The sequence below is a fragment of the Spea bombifrons genome, chromosome 1, assembly GCF_027358695.1.
Source record: "Spea bombifrons isolate aSpeBom1 chromosome 1, aSpeBom1.2.pri, whole genome shotgun sequence".
Lineage (NCBI taxonomy): Eukaryota > Metazoa > Chordata > Amphibia > Anura > Pelobatidae > Spea > Spea bombifrons.
In genome coordinates this window covers 53,669,454-53,694,816 of record NC_071087.1, presented here as the reverse complement: position 1 = coordinate 53,694,816, position 25,363 = coordinate 53,669,454, and the positions used below count along the sequence as shown (strand labels likewise).

The 25,363-nt window shown below is 39.3% G+C and overlaps 1 protein-coding gene across 6 annotated transcripts in view; it reads right to left on the bottom strand.

The window, feature by feature from the left end:
* Positions 1-25,363, bottom strand: part of ANKRD17 (ankyrin repeat domain 17) — a 42,129-nt gene that overhangs the window by 2,047 nt on the left and 14,719 nt on the right. For 2 of the 6 annotated variants that reach the window (XM_053461633.1, XM_053461638.1), the window contains 31 exons: positions 23,982-24,135; positions 22,543-22,699; positions 21,941-22,088; positions 21,430-21,577; positions 20,358-20,591; positions 19,747-19,841; positions 18,720-18,957; positions 18,339-18,530; positions 18,055-18,164; positions 17,686-17,773; positions 16,738-16,865; positions 16,225-16,368; positions 15,897-15,999; positions 12,986-13,735; positions 12,021-12,169; positions 11,275-11,386; positions 10,948-11,093; positions 10,471-10,613; positions 9,620-9,833; positions 9,280-9,455; positions 8,863-9,025; positions 8,356-8,451; positions 7,819-7,935; positions 7,335-7,506; positions 6,644-7,079; positions 6,037-6,192; positions 5,226-5,375; positions 3,373-5,012; positions 2,339-2,524; positions 380-616; positions 57-238 (listed from right to left, as the gene is read on the bottom strand). In XM_053461633.1, the coding sequence (XP_053317608.1) occupies positions 57-238; positions 380-616; positions 2,339-2,524; positions 3,373-5,012; positions 5,226-5,375; positions 6,037-6,192; positions 6,644-7,079; positions 7,335-7,506; positions 7,819-7,935; positions 8,356-8,451; positions 8,863-9,025; positions 9,280-9,455; positions 9,620-9,833; positions 10,471-10,613; positions 10,948-11,093; positions 11,275-11,386; positions 12,021-12,169; positions 12,986-13,735; positions 15,897-15,999; positions 16,225-16,368; positions 16,738-16,865; positions 17,686-17,773; positions 18,055-18,164; positions 18,339-18,530; positions 18,720-18,957; positions 19,747-19,841; positions 20,358-20,591; positions 21,430-21,577; positions 21,941-22,088; positions 22,543-22,699; positions 23,982-24,135 (7,164 nt within the window). The remainder of the gene's footprint in view (positions 1-56; positions 239-379; positions 617-2,338; positions 2,525-3,372; positions 5,013-5,225; positions 5,376-6,036; positions 6,193-6,643; positions 7,080-7,334; positions 7,507-7,818; positions 7,936-8,355; positions 8,452-8,862; positions 9,026-9,279; positions 9,456-9,619; positions 9,834-10,470; positions 10,614-10,947; positions 11,094-11,274; positions 11,387-12,020; positions 12,170-12,985; positions 13,736-15,896; positions 16,000-16,224; positions 16,369-16,737; positions 16,866-17,685; positions 17,774-18,054; positions 18,165-18,338; positions 18,531-18,719; positions 18,958-19,746; positions 19,842-20,357; positions 20,592-21,429; positions 21,578-21,940; positions 22,089-22,542; positions 22,700-23,981; positions 24,136-25,363) is intronic. The other 4 variants (XM_053461634.1, XM_053461636.1, XM_053461637.1 and 1 more) reach the window with 4 other exon arrangements.

Genomic DNA, 25,363 nt, shown 5'->3' with positions numbered 1-25,363 from the left:
CTTGCAAACAGGATTTAATTACTTTAAAAGAACTGTGTGAACAAAATGTTTGTTACCCCAACTTTCGGAAAGTCCATGTAGCCCGCTGGAACATGCTGTTGGTATGCCCCTGAAGCAGGCACAATTCCAGAACTGTCTCTCTCCATTCCTTGATGTTGTGAGAACACACCTGGGTCAGACATGGGCCTGTGGATCATGTGATTGCCCATACCTGGGTGGCACCAGTCCGACACTTTATCTATTAAAACAATGTGAACATATGAAAACTGCACGAGGATGCAAAATACTAGAACAAGATGTGACTTTAGCATCTTTATTTAACGGTTTATGCCCATGAAAGTAGGACTCCATTTAGATATCTAACAAAACAAAAAATTACCTTGACTCCCTCCCATGCCTTCAAAAGACCAGATTCCGCTATGACCCACTGAAGCTGCCAAGTTGCTCCCGATCACAGATGGAGTAGAGGTCCCCGTCTGCCGTATCCGCGCTGACCGTTCTGTTCCAATTGGCACAGGAACTTTTCTGTCATGAGGCACCGAATTGGGTTTCTCAGACACCGAAGGGGATGGGGACTGTGCACGAACACCAGCAGACACAGTCTGGCCTGAAGAATCTATATTAAGTAGTCATACAATTAACCATTGGAAGTCACAATGTGTGAGTAGGGTGCATCATGGCCAAAATATTTTGATTACACATTTGCAAATCACAGAAAGTATATGAAACCATATTAAATAAAGCTCTGCACTGGGATCCGTGCTGAACTGTAACCGTGAAAACAGGAAAATTGGGGTAGCCAGTTTATATGTTTAGTATTAGTTTGAACATAAGTATAACAAGTACAAAATATCAACCTGCTCGCTACCCTTTTATATATCAGTCAGCCTGGGCTCAGATGGATGTGAATTAGAAAAAGATTCTCCTTTTTCAAGGAATGCGAAAACCACCAGTTTAAAAATGAAACCTAAATATAAGAAACAGTGAACCGCTTTGTGAGAGGTTATTTTGGTACCCTTCATGACATAGATGTTATTACATTTCTGTGGTGCTTGTGTTTAGCTGTAATTTTCTTCTCATTTACCCACACAAAATTATATATATTTTCAGGACAAGGCCTTTCTTTAGATACCATTGTTTTGATCATATTTTTTTTCTGCGATTCTCACGAAACGTACACCTGAGTCGCGAAGTTTGTTGGGTTGTTTGGGGGCTAAATTTGGGAAGTGCGCATTTTTAATTTTGGAATTTTGACATATGGTCATCCTACATCCATCTCCTATTTGGATGACATCTTTAAAGCCAGCCATTTAAATTTGCTCCAATGAAACCATATTTTTACAAAAAGACACTATAAATTATTTCAAATGGTGATATTTTAACACTTTCCATGCATAAAATCTACCACCAGCCTTTGTCAAAGTTTGTGCTATTAAGTTTTGGTTTAATTTACCATCGCAAACACCGTTTGAGCGAAGAAAGCCACCAATTGCATTCTAAGCTCGTTTAAACCCATAATATGCCAGGCAGGTCGACTGTCACGAACTGTATGATTTTCTGTTTATCAAATGATTAAACTATATTGGGAGTTCAGTGATGTTGCATTTAAGAGATCCCCAAAGAACACTGCAAATTGTATTTAACCCCTTAATGACAAAGCCCTACATGTACAGGCTTAAAATACATTGTTTTCAATGGGTTTAAGGACCGCCGATGGTCCTTAAGGGGTTAAGAAAACCTCACTACCCCCAAACCCCTTAAAACCAGTAGAATTAAAATAGTACACTAAAGGGTAATATGTAACGTATCGATGTTGCCAACTAGAACATAAAAAGGAAAGCATGTACATGGTGTATCACAGTAATCGGGGGATGTTGCTGAACATAAATTGGGTTATTAAATAAAGCAATGATCCACATTTATTGGGAGTTCTATTCTGAATATTTACATAATATTTACATAAAGTCATGGTCCTGCAATTTTCATTTGAGTTCATGTACTTAGTGTAAATTAATGACAGCAGTATGCGTATGAATTTGGTGGTTGTTTAGAACTACTGTTACAAATTTTGAAAACTGGTCTTATCACTATGGCATTGAAAGGAGAGATAATGCACCAGACTTACTTTTAATATAACAATGTGTCTGGCAAAGGAGTGATCCACACTAGGCAGTAACTGAATTTTCCGACAGCCCTTACTTCCTAGGCGTGCTCCTCATTCAAAAAGTGTTTATCAATAGCAGTTTATCAGGGTGTAATATGAGTAATTCAATTGGTGTATCACTACATTCTTACTCTACACGCAAAACATTTAAAAAATTCATACAATAAAACTTACCACTGGACGCTGATGAAGATGGCGTCAATAAACTTAAAGGAGAAAAGTGTTGCCTGTTGAAGTTAGCAGCTGTATGAGGACCCCCGGGTGCATACATTTGACTTCCCGAAAGATTTGAGGCAAAGGTACCCAGATGGGTTGTGGATGATGCCACTGAGGTGTAAGATGAATCCATGTTTACAATACCTGTAATGGCAAAAAAGAAACATTAGCTACAAATGGAGTATTGGTAGAACGTGTAAACTAAAGTTTATTTTCGCATAAAAAACAGACCATTTGAATGTTATGTACACCTTTCAAGACGCTCATGGGAAACTTATGAAAAACAGTTAAGTCCTTATTTCTGACTACCTTCAGACAATAAGGATTCAACACTTCATATGGACATTGCCTGCACCTGTACAGTTTGCAACTGGCTCTCCTCACCTGGACTGAGAAGCCAGGCTGCAGAAACTGAGAAATGCCTTAAAAATGAACCCCTTCCTCTGCTAGCAGTTAAAACTTAATGCAACATTTGCTTTGCTTTCCCATAAGAAATAAAAAATCCTTTGTTTTCAAAATGTTATGTCTAAAATAGAATCTTTTGGCAAAGCTGCTTGGTATTAATCAAAGGATATCACTATATGCATATTATCGAACCTGCACTGATCTTTTGAACAGCATATTCTTTCCCCCAGTTAAAAGTTGCTGGAGTAGAATAAGGTTGGTGGTCAAATTGATAAACTTAGTCCAAAAACCATTGAGTGAAAGCAATCCCAAAGCGGAAGAGTTGTACATGACAGAACTGTCACAGAATATTTTTTTTTTAATTGTTCCTGGGACCCACAGAAACAGATTCAATTTAGTTACATATCTGGACATTTTGACTGCCCGGTGCATTAAGACAAATTCTAATATCTTAATATTTAAGACGTCATCCTGTTGCATGAAAAATCTGAACTGTGTTTGACAAATTCTGCACAAATTCCGTAGCAAAATATCCAATCAATAGGCTGACAACGATATATTAAAGAGTTACAAAAAGACAAACTCACCTGACTGATTTGGAGGTGGCCTTTGCACAGATGGCCTGAAACCTGGGGCTTTGGAAGTTTCAGATGGAAGCATAGAGTCAGGATTTGGCAAATATGAAGCTTGTGTGGAGAGCATGGAATCTTGAGTTGACTGAGAAGAAACCATAGAGCCACCCCAGAAAGGGTGAGGAGGATTTGGATTATTTTCAAACAGTGTGCTAAATGGACTATATGGTAAAGCAGAACTGAAGTTGGGACCCATTGGTTTGCTTGAGGGGTGACCGGAATTCTGAGCAGCACTTTGTGTGCTTAGATTGTGAGGATGTGAACCAAAAGACTGCACACTCTGCGGCCGCTTCATATTTGCATGTGCAACAAGGCCAGACACCGGGGAACTCTGTATGGGTACTTGATTCTTGTGTGAGGGGTTTGCTCCATGGGAGTGAGGTCTAACTGCAGAATTTTCCATTTTAGCAGCAGACTGTGTAGAAACCATAGATGGCTGGGATAAGGAATATGATGAAGACATGTTAGAAGGAGCAGCCTGGTGAGAGGGACCACTTACAGCTAAGTTAAGGGATGGCACCATCCTTGGATCTGGTGGAGGGGGAGCAGGTGTCTGCATTGGAGGTGGTCGGGAATCTTGGGAAATAGAGTTTGAAGGATGCTGATGTGCCGAGTGCATTGAGGCACTCCCAGAGGTAGAGCTCGCTTGCTTGCCATTGCCTGAGCTAGTTGCCTCCATGACAGGCTGGCTACCCAGATCCTGCTCAGAGGAAAGTGAGGTCCCTTTATTAGGAGAACATGTCAGGCAATCAGAGGGGCTGCTTCGAGATCCCCCTCCAGGTAGGGATGGCGGGGATGGTGATGATGCAGGTCGATGTTCTTTGGCAGTGGGAATGGAGCACGTGGAGGCTGTTGGTGTGGTGACGTGGTTGCTTGCAGTTGTGGTTAATGTGGTTGCTGTGGCGTTAGAGGTTTTAACCACTGTGACAAATAGTTGTCTTCTAACTGAAGGCGAGCCGAGGCTCACGCTTGAGGATGAGACAGGCACACTTGTGGCAGCAGAGCTTGAAGTAACAGTTGGGCTAGTAGACGAGACTCCAGGGATCACCTGAGAGCTATTATTTTGGGTAGTATGGCGAGGCATCACGTGAGGCTTAGGAGAATTAGTAGCTCGTGCAGGGCTAAGAGGTCTGACAGGAAAGGGGCCCCAGGTGGACTGGGCTGGAGGAAAGGTACTTCCAAAGTGTGTCATAGGCAATCGAGGAGGACGGATCTGTTGGAAAGTCTGGGCAGCGAGTAGAGCATGAGCAAACTGTGGCGGAGGATAAGCCAGAGGGAGAGAGACTGGAAATCCGGGTCGCACATTATTCACCGGGTTTTTCAATGGTTTGTGAGTAGATGCTGAACTAATGGCTGGGACTGAGAGTGCAGAGGCAGCTTGTGATGTCGATGACACTGTGACAGCAGTGACTTTAATACCCATAACTGAATTGTTAACTGAGGAAATGGTGGCAGAAGTTGAATATGAAGTTTTTGAGTTCGCAGAGGAGCTTTTTAAACGATTCTTTGGGATAAGTTCATCTATTTCTTTGTCAGGATCTTTAATGAGTGCATTAATCAAATGCGTTGCCTGTCTGGTGGATTCTGTTCCACCTCTGCGGGGAAAAAACATGGAGACATACGTTTAGTAGGAGTATTTTTTCTTAATAATAATAATAATAATAAAAAACAGCGGTTGAATAAGTCTAAGTCACTCAAGTGCATAGTACTGTAACATTAGGTGCTCTATTACTGTCAATTTGCTTATAATAACCGATTTTGTCTTTTGCTGCAAATATTTAATTGAACAAATATGCACAGAATTTTACCTTATTGTTATTATTCTGTCTCCGGTTTTGTCCTTTTGTTTGTCAATGTCGATATGTGCACCTGTGAACTCTCTGATAGCATTGATGTTACAGCCACCCCTCCCAATAACTCGTGAAATGACTGTAGATGGTACGGACACTTTCTTTGACCTGGGAGCATATAAATATATATATATATAAACAAAAAAGCATGAATTTGAGTCATTTTAACACTTGTTTATACCACACAGATATGCATTCTGAGCACTGAAGAATACTACACAACATAACGCAAATTTTGGGAGTGCATGTATAAAACCTGAAATAAGAACATTGGCTATTGTTCTATAGTCCTAATATAAATGCTATTTATAGGTATCTCCAGGTGTGGAACTATGCACATTAATAACATGTGATCAAAAGCTACTAAATCAAAATAGTCAACAGATGGGTAGGGGAAACTGCTGCAATCAAACAAAACTGTTTCCTAAAAATGATATTCTTTGATGGCAAAGTACATATATCGAATTACACGCAGTGAACTTTCACACCACCATTACAATGCAGTATTTCTGTAAGAATGATACAAAGCTACAACTTGGATTTCAAAATGAGGACATTTACCATTTAGGACAATGGGCTTTATAAAGTATATTAAGAATTATTTTTAGGATGATTTGTGGTGCAGCACCTTGAAGGACAGGTTTTCATCCACGTCAGAGTTATTGAACGCCACAAGGCACAACATTATATCCCTCCGTCAACAAGACCACCTATTGGCAATTAACCATTTATCCCACAATTCATATCTTTTTTTTTCCCCACTACTTACCGTCTGACTACTTCTTTCCAGCCTTCTTCCCTCTTCTGCCCCCTTTTAGGACTAGCTATGGTAAGCTTCCCATTAGGAGAAGTAAGTGGCGAAGGCCCAGATTTAGTGCTTGCGGACAACGAATTAACAGTTGCTTCAACAACGGATTCAGATAACCTTTGAGTGTTGGGAGGAAAAAAATAAATAAATAAAAACTACAAATTTAACAATGCTATCTACAGAGTCTAAATAGCTTACACTATTTCACTATGTACAAAGCAACATCCCCAAAAACTATGGTAGCTATTCTATACCAAGTCTCACATCTGAACAAAAAACTTCCTAACCTGTCACAATTCTAAGATGTGGAGTGTGAAATTACTCCAAGTGGTGTTGAGAAGCTTTTCCCTTGCGAGTGAAATAGTGGTATGCAGAACTGCGCTATATCATGCACAAGACAAGGCCAATGTCCAACATGTAAAGTGCTGCCCTGCAGTACGAGGGATGTATAAATGAGAGCGCAGGGCAGCTCCTTACACATGCTGCAATTACATATGTAATGTATGTGCGCTCCTCCAATAATGCATGATGATGAAACCCTAGCTGGGAGAAAACAAATTTCACTTACTTTACTGAAGTTTTAGCTGGTATTTTTCTATCCTCCTTGGGAGAAGTGACAAGGACAGAGGGTTTCTTTTTGCTTGGTAAACTAATGTCAATTGTAGAAGAATGATTGTCACTCTTATTGCTGCTGTTACTGCTCTCATCGCTGCAGCTGGAGATCCTCATGTTGTCACTGTCTCCACTTTCACTGGTACTGCTGCTCTTAGACTCTCCATTGAGCTTTTCTTGCTGCCCATACGCAATAGGGAGCTGGTCTTCAAAGATAATCTGCACATTTTCTGCAGCAATTTTGTTCTTTCTAGTTTTCCGCTTGGTGCTGCTGGTTGTTATTGTATTGTTTCTTTTCCCATGAGACCCAGCGAGTGTCGTCCACGTGGCAGATATTCCAATAGTGGTGGTTGTGGTTGCACTAGGTGGCTCGGTTAAGACTTGGGGTTCATCTGTTTAATAAAAACACATACGACTAAGCTTGCAATCCTGGAAATTTACAACAGAAGTGCCACCTATATAACTTAGAATATTTGCAGGATCCGTAACAGTGGGCAACTTTTGAGGTGGTGGCATTAGTAATCACTAGAAATAATTTTAAAAGATCTACAGTAGTAGATCTATTAAAGTAATACTGTTTTCTAATTGAAATTAGTAGACACTACATTTTTGTAACAAAGTGGCTCATACTAAAGAAGATATATTACCCTCAGCTTTTTGTTTTTCCTTCTCAAGAGCAGCTTGCAGTTCAAAGTTCTCCTTATTTTTTGCTTCTATTTCTTCAAGTTTTCTCCTTTGCTCCTCTTTCTTTTTTCGCCGTTTCTCCTTCCTTTTCTCTCGTTTTGCAGCCAATGCGAGCCTTCTGCTTTCCTCTCTCAACTATATGAACAAATCACATGTTGTGAGGACTTCAACTCAACTAGGATGTAAGCAGGATTCATGGCAACTTAGTTATAACTACTACTTTGCATATATGTTCAGCTTGTTTAATACTTATTGTAAAAATAGAGCCAACCAAACTTAAAGAACCTACAAAACAGTTTGCTCATGACACCAAAAAGTTCTAAGCTTTGTAACAGCATTATAAAATATAGCAAAACACCTCACAAGTAATTAACATGAACGGAACAAATTACTAATGTAACATAACTGGCAATCACAATACACAAAGAAAAAGAAGACACTGTGTACCTTTTCCAGATCCAGCTCCTCTAAAAGGATGCTAGCATTCTTGTTTGCTTCAGCAGCCTGTCTGTCTTTGGCTTGAACAATTGATTCCATACAGAGGTGGCACTTCTTCAACATCTCCTGAAATGAATATTACCATAAATAAAAACTGCTAACAAGCAACATGTCTTACATGTAGGGAAAATGGTAAAAAAGAAGATAACTTAAAATGGCTTTAAAATGTGTTCACAATTTGAGAATGCACAGGTCCAATATGCAGGCTACTAAACTGTCGGACTCTTACTTAGAATAAAGCTATAGAAAATAAAAAGTGCAACGTTTTATGTTTAAATCTAAACAAGGCAGAGAACTGGATACAAGTTACTCTTGTGATGGTTATTCACATAGGTGGAAATGAGGACAAGTGACCACCCCCGCTCACGAATGAATGCATAAAAACGTAGCTCTTGGACTGAAAAAAAGAAAATGCTGACTGATTTCTACAGAAAACCTGTTAACTTGAATATTGAACGAGCCCTAGAAACAATTTTGATGTTTTACCTTGTCTGTTATGGTAGCAATGTATCTCATGCACTCGGAGTCTGATGGGAATTGGTTTACCTCTTTCACAAGGTAGCGCACCACCTTAACATGACCCTGTATAAGAAATAAACATAATGAAGAACAATCTATGGACAATCATACAAAAGGCTTAGGACAAAGCATGCAAAACTACAGAACCGTTCGAGAATGTAGAAGCCTAAAACTTGAAGGGTTGATTGGATTTGTTTCTTTAAGGGAGCCAAACCTAAGCCTCATGAAGATACTGTTTGAAAAATGTCACTGCCTAAGCTTAAAAAGGATAATGCTCTGAAAAAGCGCCAGTATGTCTTTAAACTGCAGATGCAACATTGATCATGAACCGGTGCACTGAAGATGCACCCAGTTCTCAAAAGAAACGTTACTTTATTTAGAGTAGCCCAGGCATAAATTCTGCTTTCCCGGAATAGGGCCACATTTACATTATAAATGTTCATCAGCAAAGTGAAACATTCAAACGCATAATACCTTTCTAAACGCTGCCATGAGAGGAGTTATCTTTCTGTTGTCTGCTGCATCTACATCAGCTCCGGCCTGAACCAACAGCTGAACAACATCCAAATGACCTCCGTTCGCTGCCAGCCACAGAGGAGTGTTGCCCTTTTTGTTGCGGACATCAATATGTGCTCCCCTACAATAAGAGAACTCTGTTCAAACACTCCTACATATTACAAAATTAATGCATGTTACGAGCAAACAAGGTGCTACATTAAATGTTTTAGTATGGAAGGTTTTATGCTGCTGTAGCATTTTAAAAGGGCACTTAAAGTAGACTACAGTACTTCTGATTTAGACATTACATAACAATTATATACATACATTTAAACTATGTTGGATAAGTAATGCATCAAAAGCCAGTTATATGGACAGTTATTTAAACAATACCTGCTGATAAGGAGCTCACAGAATTTATAGTGGCCCTTGTCTGCTGCAATGGTCAGAGCCGTGTCTCGTGAAGATGGCACAGGAGGGGCGTTCACATCTGCACCTTTATCAAGAAGCACTCTCCCCACTTCGGCATAACCACCGGATGCGGCTTCCATCAAGGGAGTAAGACCAGTCTGTAAGAGAGAGACTCGTTTTATAGCAACAGGTATAAATACTTTGTTTACAAGACAGTTCTGAAGAAAATCCGCAATATATTTTCGTTCACTGTGAAGCAATGGATGCAGTGTAATGGATACATGAAAAGGCCAGTCAACCTCATACTTTCTTCTGGTCTTACCTTAGCTCTATGCTCCACATTAGCTTTCCTGTCCAGGAGCAGGCTAACCACTTCAGTTCTCCCTTGGAAACAAGCCAGCGTAAGTGCAGTATTGCGATTGGTTTCTATTTGGGCATTGATGTCCGAGCCCATATCCAGGAGAAGTTTCACAGCAGATGTGTGACCATTCATTGCTGCCAACATCAAAGGAGAGATTCCCAACTTGCTACCAGTTCTAGGGAACAAAACAAAAAAAGTAAAGTCATGTGTGCAATACCGTTCTAATTTGCAAGAGCATTAGGATTGCTAATACACTATATGCTTCAGTTCAAATATTAATGAGTGAGGCTATGCATTTATAGCATAATTAATGAGCACCCAGAGAACATACAAAAGGAATGCTGGGCAAAGCTTTCTATTCTAGCAAGACCCTACTCAACAGCTCAAATCAGCCAAATCATTCTGAATCAACTATAGCTGGAGTATAGAACATAAGACATTATGTTTTATATAGCACCATCATATTCTGCAGTGCTGTACAATAGGTAAACAGGACATGACAAGTAGTACATAACATAATTGGATTTACAGAAACAGGTGATGAGCGCCTGGCTCAAAACAAGCTTACAATTTATGCCTCAAGCCTATTTAAGTATACAACTGGTATTAGTTGAAATAGGAGAGGTTGTTCTAATTCCTTTCTATTACGTAAACCTAGTATATAGCAACTATTCCCTTCATAGAGACAAGGACCCTCAAAATGGTGTAGCAAGGGATTTTAAAAAGATTACAAAACTATAGAGGAGAAAAAAGTTGGGATTAAATATCTTAAAAAAGTAAACAGAACTGCCAGAGTTTTCTAGAATACATACCTGGAATTGATCTCAGCTCCAGCATTCAACAAGATTTTGATAATGTTTACATAGCCACCAGAAGCAGCCAAACTTAAAGGGGTGTAGTCTGAAACATTTCTATGTTCTTTATTCGCCCCACGGGCCAACAACAACTCCACCACCTAGAAATAAAATATACTAGTGTATTAAAAAAAAACGGAAAAAAACCCCAAACATTCATATACACCTGTTACACACACACATGTAAGATGTCTGTACGTGTATGCCTGTATGTCTTTGCATAAACTAAGAAGTAGGTTTCCAGTGTGTTTAAAAAAAATAAAAAAAGCCATTTTAAATATGCCCAGTAGCTTAATTATGCACGCTATGATTGAGTTTTATGCCTAAAGTAAAATTGGAACACAGGCACTTTAAATTACACACAATTTGGACATTTTTAACACACACACACACACACACACACACATATATATATATATATTTTTTAAAGGTTACCTCTTGTCTGCCTCCAGAGCAGGCCAAAGATAGCGGTGTGTCCTTGGTCCTCTCAGACTGAGCTTCAATATCTGCACCGCTGTCTAACAAAATTTCCACCACACCAACATGCCCAGCAGTTGCAGCCAAAATAAGTGGGGTGAAGCCTGTAAGAGATGGAGGATACAGGCATTCAGACAGTAAGCTTTTACAGACCACAACCACCACACACAGGTGGAGCCGTCACAATTTTGAGAACTAGCTAGAGTGGAAAGAACACGAACGGTTTTCTAACACCACACACCAAGTCAATGTAAGGTAATATAAGCCTGATGACATTATGCTTACCTTTTTTGTCTCTATGTTCAATGTTGGCCCCTCTTTCTAGAAGCGTCTGCACAAGTTCCTCATGTCCACCAGCACAGGCCAGAGTCAGAGCGGTATCATGATTACTTTCAGTCTGCACAAAAAAGCGATAAACTCAAACACCAAGAACATAAAGGCACGTCATAATGTTTGAGATAACTCATTTTAGAGCATCATTGTTGTTCAGGCTAATTAACGAGCTTAAGCTTCACACAAAGTAGGCCGTAACAGTTTTCTGGTGCGTTTTTCCTGATATTTCCTAAATGTAAAGTTAGTTCAAGAAGACATCTTTCTGCTTATCCCATGCACATTTAAATTCCCAGCAGAAGTCGCAAAAGCCAAGGCAGAGAGGGGATTTACAAATAAATGTGATAGATTCAGGATAGCCATATGCCTAAAACAAAATTGAGGACCGATTTAGGTTCTTCACATCAGGAAAAAAACAGGCAGACCAGGTGGGCCGAGGGGGTTCTTAATTGCTGTCAAAGTATGTTTTTATACAAAGCACACGCAAATGCACACTAATCCATTATATGATGGTCAAGAGTCAAATTTGACTTTTTTTGCAAACCAAAGGCAAAGAGGGATTGGTCAAAACCCTTTCTTTACCCCGGGATGTTTCCACGCACTTCAGATCTTTTCCCGGAAGGAAATGCATTGGGCTGAAAACATTTCGTGCTCAGCAGTGCCCAGTTTTAAGAATGTAACCAGACTTTTTTTCATCTTACCTGTGCATCAATATCAATCGAAGGGTAGATAGGCAACATGGCTGAAGGAGAGATGATAGGGCTTGGAGTTGGCGTCTGAGGTTGGGAAATGGAAGTTGCAATGCTGTGGGTAGGAGTGTTTGATATTGCAGATGTTCGTCCACTCACTGCTGTTGAATAAAACATCTACATTTAGTTGGGCTAGAAAGAAAGCACCCGGTTGCACAAAATTAAATATGGGATATATTTACTACAGGTAACATTTTATGGAATAGTCTAAAATGTTTGTTAACATGATTTAATGTCCACAAACAAAAACTTTAAGTTACTTTGTAATCCTTAAAAAAAAAAAAGGTATATACTTTCAGTAGCCATTATACAAGGAAAGATTTACTTCCCAAAAATGAGTAATTTAAGCAGCTTAAGTATTACTTTGGTTATCCTAAGAAGGTAAAGTAACACAGCAACATAATATGGAACAGACCTAGAAAAGATGGATTTAGAAAGAATGCATATGATAGAAATGAAACTGTTAAACATTTCACATAACATCTAAAGAAAGCCTTGCCTTTTTACCCATGTATTTAGACAGACATTTTCACTAAAAATATCAGTATCTCTATATAGGTTACGGTAGGTTTCGGGTAGACTCCATGTTAACCATCAAGGACACCCCCACCCCACAGGAGAGATTTCAGCTTTTCACATCTTTCCTGCTTGGCAACAATTTTATTTCACTAACCCACCATACCCAATCGTGGCTATGAAATGAACCCCTCACCTTGCAGAGATCCCAAAGTAAATTATTTAAGGAAAACACTCACAAGTTATATACTTTGATAAACTTGGCAAGCTCAACAATATACCTTTTAAACCTGTCTAATCCTACAAAGGTGAAAAAAATAGCACTGACACACTGGCAAAGACAATCCTGGTCCCCTTCACTGGCACAAAGCACAACTAAAACCTGCTTGATTAATACCCACCTGCCATGATGTCATCTAGCGTATCAGTGAGGGTCTGTGCAGGACTGGCTACCATTAAACCTTCTTGTGTTTCGGAGAGAACACCTGGCCCAATACCAGTTAGCTGTGCTTGACCCAATTCTTGTTGTCCCACTATAACTCCTTGGAGGTCTGCTAGATTTGCAATGGGCCCAGAGGATAAAGCACCAGCTGCTAAAGGTAAAGCTTGTGGTATTGCCAGAGGCTGCATGGGGCTAAAACCCATCTGTACAGCAGGTTGCTGAGAGTCCTCCTTCAGCAGGATGGTGTCAACCTGCTGTAAATGGGCATAGTCTACTTCTGTAATTTCTTCACCTACTGAAGTTAACAGCCCCAGATGCTGGCAGGATTGTTGTTGCTGCTGTTGCTGAAGTTGGATTCTCTGGGCCTTCACTTCAAGGTATTGTTTTTTAAGCTGCTGTTGGGTCTTTAGCTGCAGTTCCCTCTCAACCTTTTGAAGCTCCTCCAAAATCTTTTGTTTCTTCTGAATCTGCTCTTCACGGGTTTTGTTTAGCTCCTCTATCTTCTCCTTGGTCAGCTGGTCAGCATGTGCCAGCTCCAAGGACTGTAACTGGGCATTCTTTTCAATGGCTTCTTTGATCCTCTGCTCCAACTCTGTTAGCTTCCCCTGAGCCTCTTCAACAATGCTCTCTGGAGACTGACTGCTGATGTATCCCTGCGCATCCTGGCCACCGTCTGGCACATGGCCACTGGACTTCTGCTTAGAAGCAGCTGTGTGAAAAAGAAACCCCCTCAGAACCAAGTGGAAGCCAAAAAGAATGGTATTCTCATGACTGAGCTATTGTCAGGCATTGGTAGAAAAAGGATAGGCACATGTACTATAGCCACAAAGATTAGAGATAGGCTGAACGGGACCATATTTTAACAAAATGTACAAATCTGTACAAAGAAAAGGCAATTTTCAGGAAAAAGCAGCTGGAATTCTGAAACTCTCTGATAGAGCAAATTATTTTAAATTTTGCATTGCGCTCCAGCTTTTCACACACAAAACAGCAGGTATTCTATATAAAAGTGCACCTACCATTTAAACAGGATTAAATACAAAATGAAAACAAAAAGCAGAAAACGTCAACCAAAAAGCATAAAATTAAAGAAAAAAAAAAAAAAAGAAAAGCTAAGTTGGTTAGAGAAGTAGCTGAAAGATGCATTAGTATGACTGATAAGGAATTTATATCATTTATATAATATAAATTCATATGCAAGTACCTGTTGTCTAAACACAAACTTGCAACATTGATATCTAATGAAGTATTGTAAGGTGAACAGCTTACACTGAAGCCATCATTAATATAACAAAAACCTAAAAGTCTTATAGAAATAGCAAAATAGTGCCAGATGGGTTCATGTGCCGCATTTGTGAAAACAAGAAGGCTTCATGTTTCTAGGGGTAGATTGAGTGGTAACTGCCAAAATTTAACAGTTGTCACACCTCATATGCCTTGACCATCTATACACTGGATTCAACTGGAGTTCTCAAAAAAACTTAGCATTAGTCTGAAATACTTTCAGAATTGCCCAATGGCATTCCTTGGAATCCAAGTCATTTTCATAGTCAAAAGGCTATTTGATATTAGACTACTATATTGATCTGGGCTAGGGAGCTTTTCCAACGTTTTTGCAATGCAATGTTAAGTTGCATTCATGCATGCATGAGAAGCTAAACAGGGATAGTTCTTAGTACAGAACGGCATTTCAGCTACCCTACAAACGACATTTAGTGAATAAACCCATGTAATTTCTTTGCATTAAACTGCTAAAGCTATTTAAAACACTAGGGAGACACTACCAAGAAACACACACAAACCAAAACATATTCGACAAGCATTTACACACTGAACAGGCTTTGCTTGGTTCAAATTAATGTTGATATATATGTAGTAAAAATAACAAAGCTCCTCTAGAGAGAATGGTGGGCAAAATGGGACAACAGCACATACACAATAAGGAACAGACCAGTCACAATCAGTACCTGTAGGGTTCAAATTACTACTTCTATTTACTTTACTGGGGAAAAAAAAAAAACTTAGCATAACTTCAGAAGTTACAGTGCCAAGAAGAGGTCTTAATATCATAAACAAATGTACTACAGACCAATAAAGGAGTTACAGAAATAGGGCAGCGTCTATGGTCAGGATTCATGATTTTAGTGTTTGACTGGTTGTTTAATAAATGGCAAAAAAAATAGTGATCCCCCTCCTGCAACATCCAGATAAGCTGGCTTGGAAAATAGTAAATACACTTGTGATGTTATGTCATAGAAATTACTGCCTTAGTTCAAGTTACTAAACGTATTAACCGCAGATGGCTAGCCTAGCCAAGATGCCCTCATGACTAAGAAATGTACTCCTGGCTCTCCAGATCTCCCAGATTTTTTTTTTAATAACCAAGTATGAACCTTTTTTCAGCAATTTATTTGAGAAGAAAAAAAAAGCCTGCAAGATTTCACACCTCTTAAATTTGGAATACGCAACAGAATTAGCCAATTTTAGTACTAAATTTTATGAAACCAACATGTGATTTAAGGGCCAAATTATTATTATTATTATTTTAAACTTTTAGTTTGAATATTGGAGAAGTATTCATGCGTTTTATTTTTGAGCGGGGGGGTGCTAAAAATCACAGAATGAAGACAATGCAATTCAGTGTATAGATGAATGTAAATATTTCAAGTCTGTAGTACTAACAAAACATCTCTACATCTCTACAGTAAAAATAGACAAAAAAAAAGAAGAAGTGGTGACATCATTAGGAGTTTGGAAACTTTAGTGCTAGTAATACGTAGGTTTTAGCATCCAAGCAACTGTAAGAAAAAGTGAGCCCAAAGTGCCGATCTTAAACCAATAGAAGTGAAGTGTGAAAAGCTAACACTGACCTTTATTTCTGATGGGAAGGTTTGTAGCAACATTGGCAGGGGGTTTGTCTGGTTCCTGGGGTGGGACAACCATTGGCAGTGCCTGCATTGGTACACGAGGAGCCTAAAACATTGGATACTGTCATTGCTAACATTTCTATGACCTGCATATTATAGAAAGATTATCTCACAGAGTTAAAGCATGCATATATAATAACTAACGCTGCATAATTTGCTGCTACACACTTATGTTAACAGGTACAAGAAATCTCCCCAGTAGACACATCACTAACAGATGTAGGCAAGCCAACTACACTGGAAAATCCTATGAACATGGGAAATACATTACCCGATTCAAATCATGGGAAGGTGGTGTGAACTGTGTGACATCAGGCGGGGGAGCAGAGAGAAGGTTATTGGGGTAATCCAACAGGTAGCAAACCACACTAGTGTGACCACCTTTGGCAGCTTCAATGAGCATTGTAGAACCATCCTGTAAGAAAAATAAGGTACACTTATTACTGGCACGTTGACATTTAAACAAGTGTGAGGCATTCCAGAAGATAACTAAGCTTCATCCATAGTGATTTAACATACAAAGTAACTTGAATAGTACAGGAGTATTAATATCTACTACAAAACAAGGTTATAATCAACACAAGACACTTCACAGTGTAGTTTTTAGAAGAAAGTTAAATATTGCTCCTAGGGGAGTGCTCTAGTTATATCGGATTATTTTCACACAATAGGTTTAACGCAGCAATTGGAAGAAGGGGGGGGGTCACGTTTTGATTCCACAAGCAAACCCCCCCAAAACATTCTTGCAAAAGGATGCCTCTCTGAAGAAGCAGCAGCTTTGTACCTTTAGTCTGCGAGTGGGATCAGCTCCATGAGCCAAAAGCAACTCTACCACGGCCAAATGTCCTCCAGCACACGCAAGAGATAGCACTGTATGGTCATTGTTCGCTGTTGTCCTGTTCACATCGGCACCTGGAGGAAAAACAATACACAAGTTCACTACAGCACAAGGAAAAGATTTTAAAGATGATGTTCTACATACCCAGTTGAGTTTTACAGAATATAGAACTGTATCATAGTAGCACTAGAAAGGCGCAAAGTTACTGGATAAATTACATTAGACTACTTGCGATTAAGACGATTGAAGGACTCTTCTCCTGGGATTATCAAACATTACACAAACGCTTTGCTTTTTTGCTATGCTACAGGCCAATCTAAAAGTTGTGTGACAAGGTTAATGACAGAGCTTCAGCTGAATGACAACTGAATACAGCAGCAGGTAGTAAATAAACCTGGGGAAACATACCCTCAGATTTATGTACACAATGCCAAAACTGTTTATTTTGTCAATCATTTTATTAAGTGATATCAGTTTCACAAGTATATTAATTGAAATAGATTGTCACAAGTGTTTGTATTGGGGTACAAACTTGTAAACGTTAACCCCTTCAATCCCGGTACCGGTACGTCCAGCCCTTCATGCAGCGTCAGGGACACATCCCTGCTGCTGCACGGGAGATCAGGCTGTCGTTTGACAGCCTGGGCTCCCCACTGACAGCAGAAGCCGGCCTCGCCGGCTTTCTGCTGTCCGATCTCCTGTAAAAGCTCCCGGCATGAAAGCCGGAAAGCTGTTACATTTCAAACTGCAGATCGGGCATTCCCTTCCGGGTTGCGTCACTGCTGACATAACCCGGAAGTTCATCGGAGGACAGGATATCCCCCGGGATTGAAGGGGTTAATCCGTACGGGCAGCATCAAACTGCTCAGAAACAAACACACCACAGACGTTTACCTTTGCTAATGAGAAACTGGACAGTGCAGACATGACCGGCCCTGGCCGCTTTCATTAAGGGAGTCCTTCCGCCTTCTGATTCATGCTCCTGGAAAAAAGAAAAAAAGAACAAACCTTGAAGCCCTGAAAGTGTGATATGCGGCATGCTATTTGCCAAGCAAATTACAACTAGACCAGCGTTTGATGCATGGGAACACCGTGTGAATTTCAGAAAATGTCAGACATTATTACGTTGAGTATATACACAAAGTATATAGAAAAAATAACGGCCCCTAAATTAATCCTATCCTAAAAGCAAATAAGCAAATCTATTGGGGTTCTAAGTGGTTCAATAATGTATAAACAAAAAATGTTGACTGCCCTACTTACCAAGTCTGCACCAGCTTGAAGTAAAACATCTGCCACATCTGTATGCCCATTTTCACATGCATATGTCAAAGCTGTGTCACCTGTTGCGGTTGTTGCATGGACATTGGCTCCTATAAAACAGTGCACAAGTAAGTCTTTATTGCAGTATAAATTTAAATTCGCTGATGTTAATTTGGAATGCAATGCAGGGATTACATGTTCATGAATCCAAGTTTCATCAGTCTCCCATTCATACTTCTCACAGGTGGTAAAGTTAAAACATTGTATTAAAAAGAAATACATACCAGCTGATAGCAAGAATTTGACCAAGTCTAAGTGCCCTTCTTGAGCCGCCTCCATCAAGGGAGTAGAGCATCCTAGCTCTATATCTGCTCCAGCTTTAATCAGAAAATCAGCTACTTCCAAAAAGCCACCACAACAAGCCAAGGTAAGGGCAGTTTCTTGAGTTTCTTCTGTTTGAGCATTGATGTTTGCTCCTTTGGGAAAAAAGGAAATTCATTTAGGTGGATATAGAACATTTTTAATTATGAGACTTTGCTAGCTAATCTGCACTAGCTCATGTTTATTTCCTTCTTTCATCAGCATTTTCTTTTTAGTCAGACGCAAAACAAAACCAGGAAGGCACAGACACAAAAGTGCATGTTCACACATTACAAATAACTTACCCTGTCCCAGAAGTAATGCCACCATTTCTTCATGTCCTTCTCTCGCTGCTTCCATAAGAGGTGTATAACCTTCATCATTAACTTCCTCCAGGTTAGCACCACGCTCAATAAGCAAGCCTGCCAGCTCTACATGTCCGCCACAAGCTGCCAGTGTTAGCGGTGACTCAAAGGAGTCCGCTGGCATGTTTACCTGAGCTCCACTGTCAAGAAGCAGCCGAGCTACCTCGACATGGCCATCCTAAAAATAACAGATAAATATATAATGCATGCAAATTACAATTATGCTGCAGCACCACAAAGCAGACTCATGTGTTTACTAAAAATTACAGTATCAATTTCGTGACAATATAAGATGCAAACTAGCTAGTAATTCCAAAATGTTTTTATAACATCAAGCTTGACAACTTAAACCACATTTGTAAAAGCTTACTATTCTGGATTTCCATTTTTTATAGCCTTTGTTTTTTTCTTTACAGATGCCCAACTAGATACATTGAACGCATTCAAAGATGTACACATAAATATACATATATATACTTGAATCCTAGTTAAAAATAGTGGTCTGATGTTGCATTTATTTCTAGGACAAGAACCTTTTAATTCATTTGGTCAAATTCTTGTAAAAATATTGTCCCACCTAGACACAAAAATTGTCTTAGATTTTCTAGTATGCTAAGGAATTAACACGAGCAGATCTGTGAATTTGTATTCTTAATGCTTAAACCTAAAACAAACTATTTTATTTGGCAACAATCCTAACAGTGACGACTTTTTGGTCACATGATCATTAAATGGACAGTCCAGTCATCATATGGACTTGCATATGAAAGGTGAGTGGTCCCTTTCAGTTTGTGTTTGATCCCATTTAACAAATGCATATTGGGACCCTGGAGAACAGATGCACAGTTTAAAGAACCAGTACCAGACTGGCAAGGTTCATACAATATATCTTGCCCATTAGGTCAACGCGCAGAAACTCAGGTTAAGAACTTGACCTGAGCTTTACCAATGTACTAATTTTTCTTACCATGCAAGCTTCCATTAAGGCAGTGTGCATTTCATCAGTCTTGTGTTCCTGATCTGCTCCAGCTTCCAAAAGGAACCTTACCATCTCTAAATGCCCTGTAAGAAATATAAATTAAACTCAATGTTTAAAGACAACAGAGGGAGTGCCATTGCAAAGACATCACTTAACATTTTCAGCATGATTGAACACATTTATTAAAACTATAAGTCTTTAATGGTCGTTTGCCATTTAGTGTAAACGTTTTTATATGCTGTGTTTAAGAGACCGTTTTAAAGAAGACTAGTTAGACTGAATATTTTGGGTGACTTCCTTTGATCAAACATCGCACTGACCTGATCCCTTATTGCAACACTAATGAAGTCTGTTGCACCATAGACGTTCAATACTCAATGTCTTGCTAGGTGATTAAGGCCAAAGTCATTCTATGGTTTACCACAAGCACTACGATAAGGAGTGAGGGTTGTTGTCTAGTAGATAATTATGCAAAAAACAATATTTTCAAAAAACTTATTTCAAAAAAGCCTGTCTAGTGTAGTGAACTGTAGCATGATTTGGGAATACTACAGAAACTACAGGTGCACAGAAACAAAGGGGAACCAAATTGTAATTACCTTTATAGCATGCCAAAGTAAGTGCACTCTCCTTAAACTCGTTGGAATGAGTATTAATTCCTGCTCCGTTCTCCAGAAGGACCCTGGCTACTTCCACATGCCCAGCACTTCCTGCTTCCATAAGTGGCGTGTGACCATTCTCATTATGGTCTTCGATGCTAGCACCGGATTCCAGCAGCACCTTAACAACCTCTACATAACCCCCTGCACAGGCATAGGTAAGTGCTGTGTTTCCTACAGAAGGGACAACAAATAGAACCATTACATAAAAGTTCCCTGTAAAATCTGTTCACCAAAGAACACTAATCTACCATTAAAACTTAACATGACATAACATTACATACTGACTTTATCCAAACATTTACCCATCTAGAAAAGCTAATGGGAGTGGTAGTGTATTGCTATTTTGAAACCATAGGCTTGTTAGGTTGTTTGGGGGCTAAAAGGTCACATTTGGGAGTGAGCATTTTTAAATATGAAAAATTTTGACATCTCGTCATCCTGCATCCGTGTGCTATTTGGAACATCCTGTAAGTCTGCTAATTCAATTTACCTCCCTCAAACCATATACTTTTGAAAACTTTCTCTGCCAGGATTTGTGGAAAGACAGCGCCAATTTTATTTTTGTTTTTACATTTTGGAAATGGATGGTTCCTTGTGACATCACCGCAGCATTATTTTTTATTACTACTAAATTTCTATTTAAACTTTCTATTTTTTTTTTCTTTAACTTATCACACAGTGATTAGTAAGCTGGGCTACATTGCCTGCCGTACCTCTGGATGGACCCTCAAGGAAGTCTTACATTTACTGGGCACCCCTATCTTGTGAGGCAGCTTGCCTCTCACTATGGCGTCTGTGATCGCTCTCCAGACAGATGCCTTAATAGAGGCATTGCACCAAAACCAGCTGAGCAAAGAAAGCAATCATTGGTTACTTTCTTATTTCATATAATTCCATGATGTGCAATTGTTACGAACTGCATGTATTTCCATGACGTGCTTGGCACTTCAATTGACTTCAAGGGGATAAACACCATACTTAATGTTTAAAAAAAAAAAAAACAACCAACCTGTGGATGACTGGGAGTTTACATCAGCATCATGGGCTAGCAGCAGTTTCACAATTTCCACATGTCCCCCATTAGCAGCAGCCATCAAAGGCGTTATATCTCCTTTTATGCCTCGATCTTCTACATTTGCATGCATAGCCAGAAGAACCTTAAAGGAACCAAAGAAAACTGATTTAATACACAGGCAACCTAGGTTATACGTTCCTTTATGCCACTCTAGTCAACCATCATATTGTACACACAAAAAACCTTCCGTTATTCTTTATTGTTTTATATAGCGCCATCAAATTCCGGAGCGCTGTACAATTACAATTGTTCTAAAGACAGCATGACATTTTCATGATACTTTAGTGCCACTGTAATGCTGAAGAACAGCCCTCAACCAATGTACAACCTTGCTATAGTTTGTGTGTGAAATATTTGATGTGCAATATTTCAACACTAATTTTTGTTGTGTTAACAAAGAGGCAAAGCATAAATCTCATTAATTTGTACAACCATTTGTTCTGACCTGTGCAAGTTCATAGTACCCCGCTGAACAGGCGAGGCAGAGAAGGGACTCCCCTTCTTCTGTGTGCTCATTGACACTGCGGCCTTCAATAAGAAGCTTCCGCACTGCATTCACATCTCCTTCAGAGCAAGCTTCTGCTAAACTGCGGCTGTAAAATAAACAAACATGTATTTCAACTCTAAGAAAAAAAATATATAACGTCAGAAGTCATACCCAATATATTCACTACTTGGGGACAGCTCATACACAAACCTATCTTCATATACAAAATAATGTAAACAAAATAATGTCCCACTGCACCACAAACCATAACACTATTACTCCAATGTAAGAAAAAGAAGAAAAAAAAACTCACTTGTGGAAAAAAAACTTGCTCTGCGTACATTATAGATAGAATTCTACACATTAAACATAGATCAAATATCTCCTAAAAGGCACATGGCTTTAAGTTTCTGCATTGCTACTGTGTGCCCACTTACTACAAATAATACCGCCTCTCTATTGTTAGTAAACCAGCAATCAGCAATATAAAATAAGGTAAAAGATGCCTTTAATTGGCATGTTAAATCATTGACGTTAACCATGTTGTGGAGTTAACTTACTTGTCCGTCTGCCCTGCATTAGAGGTGCTCTCAGCTCTCATTCTGGTAAGTGCAGCAGCAGCTTCATCCAACGCGCAGCTGACCGAGGATGTCAATCTGCGGAGTACTTCAGGATCTGCGAACGCTTTACCATCAGCAGTGGATAATTTACCAATTCCTTATTAGCACATGTCGCCAAGCCAGTTAGTAGGTGAATGTAAGAAAACAAAAAAAAAAAAAAAAAGAAGCTTAGCATTAGTACATACCAACCGTGCAAGAAACTCTATTAGTAGAGAAGGCTTAAATATTACACCTATCAAAGCACTGCCATGCTATACTGAAAGCTTGCTTGTGAAAACAAGTTTTACGTCAAATGATTTCCATCTAAAATGTAAAAAACATGTGTTCAATAAATGTCAAGTTAAATGTTAATTTCCAAGCAAGCTGTAGACATGCAGAAGGACACCAAGTTGTACATTTACTACCTAATTACTTGACTGGGTGAAATGTTCACGGCCACATTTTAATACAAATTTAAACCAGCTGTTTTTTTTGTTGTCTTTTAAGGGTAGCAGGGATGCACAGTTTTTTTCACTGAGATTCTGACTGTAATAGTCATTTGTATTTATATATATATATATATTTGAAGCAACCAATAAAAATAATAAATCATATGGTTGAAGTCAACTGTTACATGTAGAATTTGGGAAAAGTAACAGGTCTGCTTTATATACTCTACCGATACAGAGAGCAACAAAGGGGAAACCGGATAAAAGAGCACAAAGGGGGGATAAGACAACAATGCGCAACAGAAACTGAAAGGTTTATAAAAAAAAAAAAAACCACAAAGCCAATAATAAAATGTGTCATTTAAATATGTGTCGCTGTAATTTGGGCGACGTATACCTAAACATGGTGTCCATCTAATACAGCTAAGGTATACCAGTAAGGGCTTTTTTTTTTAATACAATACTTTACAAGCAAAACGCATGCAGATACTAAATCGATTGTAAAGAAAAAAAAATAAAAACATTCACTATATAAATGTATTCCTCACATACAGAATATATATGGGACTGACTAAGCTTCTACTTCAGTGAAATTGTAGTAAAACATTTTCACACAAATTTTTATGTTGTTTTATCTTGTTTATCTTATTTTAATGTTTTATCTTGTTTTTTTTCTATGAGAAAAAATCCAATTAATTTAAGGCACCCAAACCCTCTATGAGAAAGCTTGAATATAACCATTGCTCTATGGAGATTTTGTATGAATTTAAAAGAAAGGCCAGTGTGTATTCTCCTAAATTATAGCTTTTAACGGCAAAGCTGTTAAACTAAAGCCAATGACCTACACACAAAAGCGACATAAACTGCTAATTTGAGTCTGGATAGTCTGCTTGTTGATGAAGGTTTTAAGCAACCAAAAGAGCAGGCACACGTGCAACCATGAATCCTTACCTGCAGCTTCAAGCAGCGCCTCAAGTCTGGCCTGTGTTTCAGGGTCTACTGTTCTTAGATCTGTGCCATCTGCTGTTCCTGACAGAAGTAGCTTGGAAGCAGTCTCCAGCATTGGGTTCTCCAAATCATCCTGGTCCAAAATGAAGGACTCCACCTAAATAAGCATTGCAATATTAAGTTAAAAGACAAAACCAGAGGGCATTTTGAGGAGGGTCATACCCCCCCCCATTATTAAAACCAATGTGCTTCAGTGCTAGAGGTTTGTCATTTTCTGTACTTCATACACTAACTGCATCCTCAGAAACTATCGTTCAATATCATCTGTACGCAACCTTGTCAAGTTCCATTCATTCCGTGTCAATTTAAAAGTTCTGTCATGTAAACATTTTGCTGGCCAGAGAGTTTCAACCAAGCTAAAGAACAGTCTGGTAGCCGTTATTTAAGTATTTTGTTATGTCGCAGGTAGATTCTACGATCAAACTGTACATATAATCTTCAATGAGATGACTTGTCTTGCTTCACACTTCCATTGATGTCTCTACCGTACCGAGGAAGAGTAAGCGCGGAACATATTTCCTGTACATGCCGAGCGGCTCTCCAAGTGGAGTCAGCGTGAGCTGAAGCAGCTGACGGCTGGTAAGCTACTGCAGCGTTCAGATGGCATACATGCTATAGACAACTGCTACTTGCTTTCAATAGGACCTCAGCTACCTTTCACTAGCATGGGAGCGCTACTGAGCATGTGCAAGAAGTTTGCTGACAAATGCTCCATGCTTTGAATAGTGGCTGGGGGTGGGGTACTCTGTACCCATAGATCTGGAGCTTTTAAGCACTTTACGACGTGTTTAACCTTGAACCCCTTTTTTCATTTTTTGTGTACCCACACAAGTTATACATGTTTTTAAGGACATAAAAGGCTTTCTTTTAATATGGCTCTGCGCAGGCCACTAGAGTTCCTACACGCCAAACTTTTCAAAGCGGTGCCCCAAAGTTGGTAGTACACAATGGTCTAAAACGCAGGTTAGTATTAATGCACCAGGATACAAAGAGGACTAACCCAAACCACACGAAACAGCTCCAGCCCATTATCCCTTCTCTATCATACTTCAGGCGATTTGTATCCCTGTTGGTAGCATCCACACCATGCGACTTCTAGATAATGAAGCGTGATTCATCACTCCAGCAAAGACTTGGCTTTGGGCATAGCGATCTTCAACTTGTGGCAAAGGTGACGTCCTATGACAGCCACTGAGCTCTACAGTACAACCTATTCTATTCAACCTATTCTATTGCCAATACTCTTATCCTAGAAAAGGCTTATTGGGAACTGCATTAAGCAATTCTAAATGTACATGAAACTTGAAGCGCAGAGGTGCGAGTGC